This window comes from Gekko japonicus, unplaced genomic scaffold (assembly GCF_001447785.1).
Source record: "Gekko japonicus isolate JY-2015 unplaced genomic scaffold, Gekko_japonicus_V1.1 scaffold3183, whole genome shotgun sequence".
Lineage (NCBI taxonomy): Eukaryota > Metazoa > Chordata > Lepidosauria > Squamata > Gekkonidae > Gekko > Gekko japonicus.
This window is the reverse complement of record NW_015170370.1, coordinates 79957-85301: the sequence shown is the minus strand read 5'-3', so window position 1 is coordinate 85301 and position 5345 is coordinate 79957. Positions and strand designations below refer to the sequence as shown.

The following is a 5345-nucleotide window of genomic DNA, read 5'->3' as shown; positions in this document are numbered from 1 at the left end:
GGAAAGAGAAACCACCCTGAGCCTGCTTTGGCAGGGAGGGTGGGGCATAAATTTGATAAATAAATAAAGGGAGATGGTGGTCATGGGAGACTTCAACTACCTGGATATCCATTGGAAGTCCAACTCTGCTAAAAATTAAAGGTGAAAAAAAATCCTGATTGTCCTCCTGACAACTTCATTTTCCAGAAAGTGGAGAGGGAAACAAGGGGATCTGCTATTTTGGACCTGATTCTCACCAATAGGGAAGAACTGGTTGATGAGGGGAAAGCAGTGCGCACTCGTGTAGTAGTGACCATTTTGGAATTTAGGGAAGGGAAAAGCTGTACATAGTCAGACATATAGGCTGGACTTCAGGAAAGCAAATTTTAACAAACTTAAAATTATGCTGGGTAGAATCCCATGGTCAGAAATGCTCAAGGAAAAGTGAGTTCAAGGCACAATAACAAATGATTCCTTTGAGAAGGAAAAATGGGAGGAGCCTAAAGAAGCCAAGGTGGCTCCATAAACAGCTTTCTAAAGATGTGAGAAATAAAAAAGACTAATTTAGAAAATGGAAGGAGGGTCTTATAATCAAGGATGAATATAAACAAATAACTAGTGTTTGTAGGGAGAGGGTTAGAAAAGCTAAAGCTCAGTATAAGCTTAGGCTAGCAAGAGATGCTAAAAACAACAAAAAAGGGTTGTTTTGTTATGATCAAAGTAAGAAAAAGTGCAAGGACATGGTAGGCCCATTGTGGGACAGGAAAGTGAAATTATAACAGGTGATGAAGAGAGGAGTCCTACTTTACCTCAAGTCTTCTCTTGCGAGGGAAACAGTGCTCAACATGGCAAAAACAGAACACATGATGAGGGAAGGAAATTGCAGACTGGGATCGGCATAGGGTTAGTACATAAATACCTAGTTTCTTTAAATGAAACTAAGTCCTCGGAGCCAGATGAATTGCATCCAAGATTACTAAAAGTACTCAGAGATGTAATTTCTGAGCCTCTGTCTATAGTTTTTGAGAATTCTTGGTGAACAGGTGAGGTGCCAGAAGACTGGAGGCGAGCAAATGTCCCCATCTTAAAGAAGGGGAAAAAGGAGGATCCAGGTAACTACCGACCCGTCAGCTTGACGTCTATACCTGGGACAGTTTTAGAACAACTCATTCAGTCTTTGAGCATTTAGAAAGGATGGCTGTGATCACTAACAGACAGCATGGGTTTCTCAAGAACAAGTCACATCAGACTAACCTTATCTCTTTTTTTGGAGAAAGTTACTACCTGACAGGGGAAAGCTGTAGACATAGTTTATCTTGATTTCAGTTAGGCTTTTGATAAAGTTCCACATAATATTCTTGTTGACAAATTGGTAAAATGTGGTTTGGATCCTATGACTGTTAGGTGGATCTGTAACTGTTTGACAGATGGTGCCCAAAGAGTGCTTGTGAATGGTTCCTCATCCTCTTGGAGAAGAGTGACAAGTGGAGTGCCTCAGGGATCTGTCCTGGGACCTGTTTTGTTCAACATCTTTATCAATGATTTGGATGAAGGAATGGAGGGAATACTTATTAAATTTTCAGATGATACTAAAGTGGGAGCGGTAGCAAATACAGTAGAAGAGTCAGGATACAGGATGATCTTGACAAGCTGGAAAACTGGGTTAAAACACAAAAAATAAATTTCAGTGGGGATATATGTAAAGTTCTGCATCTAGGTAGGAAAAATCAAGTGCATAGTTATAGGATGGGAGAGACTTGTCTTAGCAGTAGTATGTGCGAAAAGGATCTAGGGGTCTTAGTAGACCATACACTGAACATGAATCAGCAGTGTGATGAGGTAGTTAAACAGGCAAATGCAATTTTGGGCTGTATCAACAGAACTATAGTATTCACTGTTTTATGGTCTCTGACTGCAATAAACATACATACTATACAACAGAACTATAGTGTCCAGATTATGCAAAGTGATGGTATTGTTTTACTCTGCTCTGGTTAGACCTCACCTAGAGTATTGTATTCAGTTTTGGGCACCACAATTTAAGAAGGACATAGACAAGTTGGAACATGTAAAGAAGAGGACAACAAAGATGGTGAGGGGTCTGGAGACCAAGCCCTATGAGGAAAGGTTAAAGGAGCTGCATATGTTTAGCCTGGACAGGGAACGACTGAGAGGTGATAGGAGAACTATCTCCAAGGACTTGAAGGGCTGTTGTATAGTTGTTTTCTGTTGCTCCAGGAGGTTGGACCAGAACCACCAGGTTGAAATTAAATCAAGAGTTTTTGGCTAAAAATTACAAAGAACTTCCTGACAGAGCAGTTCCTCAATGGAACAGGCTTCCTCGGGAGGTGGTAGGCTCTCCTTCTTTGAAGGTTTTCAATCAGAGGCTAGATGGCCATCTGACAGCGATGCTGATTTTGTAACTTAGGCAGATCATGAGAGGGCGGGCAGGAAGGTTAGTTCTCCTGGTCTTTTCTTACGTTCCCAGGGAAATTCCAATCACCAATTTGGAGTCAGGAAACAATTTTCTCCAGGCCAGTTTGGCCAGGGATCCTAGAGGGTTTTTTGCCATTTTCAAGGCATCGAGCAGGGGTCACGGGGGAGGTAGTTTTGAATAAACTGCATTGTACAGGGTTTGGACTAGATGACCCTGGAGATGCCTTCCAGCTCTATGATTCTATAAGAGATTCTATCAGTATGTGTTTGAATTAGTAAAAGGAGAAGTTTGAGCTTTGGATGTATGGCTATATATTTAGTTAGTTACAAGTTTGAGTTCTGGTTTACATTTTGTGTTACAATTTGGTTAAGATATTACCCATTTATTTATTTTACTTGTGCAATTTAGGTTTTCTTGTGCAATTTAGGTCCTTTAGGTTTTATAGACTTTATTTGGGGGGCTTTAAAAATAGGGTCAAACAGATGGATTAATCTACCCTTATTAATTTACCTTTCCTTTATGTAATTAATGAAACTAATGAAATTATCAAGAAATTATCAGGGTCTTAGATTTTTAGTTTTTTAAACCTAAATCTTAAATAGATTAATTTTAATCCACTGCTAGGCTCTCCCCCTCCCAACCTGGAAATGACATCGCACTACTCTAGGAGTCACTGGAAATTCTGTGGTTTTACCACAGAGCTTCCAACAAGTCCCAAAGAGAAGTGTGACATCCTTTCCCCCAGTGGGAAAACAGTAAGCCTAGGGAGAGATATCTCCCCCTCATGAAAAAAACCCCTCTTTGATATTCTAAGTTTGCAGTCCTAAGAACTCTGACATGGTAGTAAGCCCCACTGAATAAGATGGGACTTACAGACCTACACAATAGACCTCATAAGGATTCATTCCTAAAATGGTCGCATTTATATCAGGGCAGGAAGGTTCATAAAAAGCAGATATGTGCAAGATATAATTTAAGGCATACTTCTTATAAAAGGTAGAAAAGCCACCCAGAACTTTGGAAGGGGGAGCAATATAGCACATCCCCTGTACACTTTGCATGTATGGACTAGTGAAGAGTTCCTGGTTACTGCCTGAGTTCTGTCTGCCTTGGCCCTAGAATATATTCATGAGTTATGCCCTTTCACTCTGGCCTCTATCTGCCCAGAAGTGTGAATGTGGGGGGGGGGGGCAGCAAAAGAGGCACTGGGGTGCATGAAAGGTTTGAAAACAGCGCCAAGTCAGGCTGGACTTCTCATTTTACCATATTGCTGTCCCACAATTTCTTCAATTCATTCCTGAAGGCCCTGATTGGGCCCACAGCGCAACAGCACCAGGAGAGTTGTTTTCCCTCCAAACACCTTTTCAAGTGCCAATACAGATGAAGGGAGCTATTTTGGTACTTGAAAAGGCACTGGGTGTGTGCGTGCACGCACATGTGTGAAACATGATCATATGATCCCACCATGCAGCATTTTTCAATGGTCCGAGTTCATCTCTAAAATAGTGGTGGTGCCCAGGGGTCCAACCTGTGGACCCCCTTAATGTCTAGTTTGGCCCAAAATCTGCACACATCAAGGATTCTTCTGTTTCCATATGTTAGAAAAAGGTTTTTTTGGGGGGGGAAACATATAACCACCTTGTATCAGTTTCCATGTTATTTAAAAGTGTCGTCAAGGAAGCAAAAGGAGACGATTCATGCCCTCAGAGTTCACATCTGCCATCTGGGCAAACAAAGGGCTCCCCAGAATAACAGAACCTAACAGAAAGTTTACAATTTTTAATATAGGAGGGAAAATGTAACACAGATGCAACAAGAGCATCTAGAATAGTCTTAAGAGTGGAAAATGCTCAACAAGAAATACCAGAATTGTGGTGGAAGCTTTTAGAAGGGGAAAAATGATCGTTGGCTAAAGAGAATTTTACCTTTCTGCTGCTGAAGCCCAGTGAGCACAGTGTCTGCAGAAGCAAAGGGGAAAAAATTAATCAGTAGAATGCTTTGTAATGACACTTTTAAAAATTATATTACCCAATGGAAAAACTAAAAAAAAAAAATGCTTGCAAATACTCAAATTTCTCTTCTCTTAATGTGATTTTTTTCACCATTCTAGTTATGGTTGCTGTTGGATTTAGAAAACAAAGAGAGAGAGAAGTTATCAAATTTGCAAAATGATGCTCAATGCTATTAAAAAGAATCAAGAATTTTCCCAAGCAGGGTTAACCAGAAATCATTTCCCTTGCTTCATGGGAACAACATGTTGTTCAAGTTGTTTTCCCCCTTTCTCCTGTGAAATAGCATTTGTACATTTTGCACAGTTTGTAATGGGTGATTTCTGTCATATGTAATACACATTCTTATTTTCTGAAATACAGTGAAACGGGTTTTGTTTTGTACTAATGTATATAAATGTGCCACAATTACTGCCGTACATTAGACACAATTAGGTGACTAACTGTGTATTCATTTATATCATTTTGCATATTGCTTGTATATTGCTGACCTTGTGTTTCTTTTTTCCTTGCTGCAAGGACCTCTCCCCCTTCTTTATTGGTGTTCACAGTGGCCAACCAGTTGCCCTGGAGGCCCAACAGTGCAAAGAAACAAAGCCTTCCCCAATGTTGCCTTTTAAAACTAGTATTTCAGAGGTTCACAGCCACTGGATGTGGAAGTTCCCTTCAGTCACCATGGCTAGCACCATGGCTAGCACCATCACTACAGCTATTGGCCATGAATTCCACTATCTGAACTATTCCATTATCTAAATTAAGCCCTGAAACTCTAGTCTGTTCTGAAATTATTATTCATCAACTTCAATGGATGCTCCCAAACTCTAGTATTATGGGAGGAGATAAAGCTCTATCCAATTTTACAAACCTGTGTGCTGGGGGGGGGGGGGTTACCGGGATTTTTTTGGTTTTGGGCTACGGGG

The 5345-nt window shown here is 40.5% G+C and overlaps 1 protein-coding gene across 1 annotated transcript in view; it reads right to left on the bottom strand.

Annotated features, from left to right (window-relative positions):
• Positions 1-5345, bottom strand: part of LOC107116335 (tripartite motif-containing protein 7-like) — a 46256-nt gene that overhangs the window by 8993 nt on the left and 31918 nt on the right. The window contains exon 7 of the mRNA XM_015418238.1: positions 4342-4374. Coding sequence (XP_015273724.1) covers positions 4342-4374 — 33 coding nt within the window. The remainder of the gene's footprint in view (positions 1-4341; positions 4375-5345) is intronic.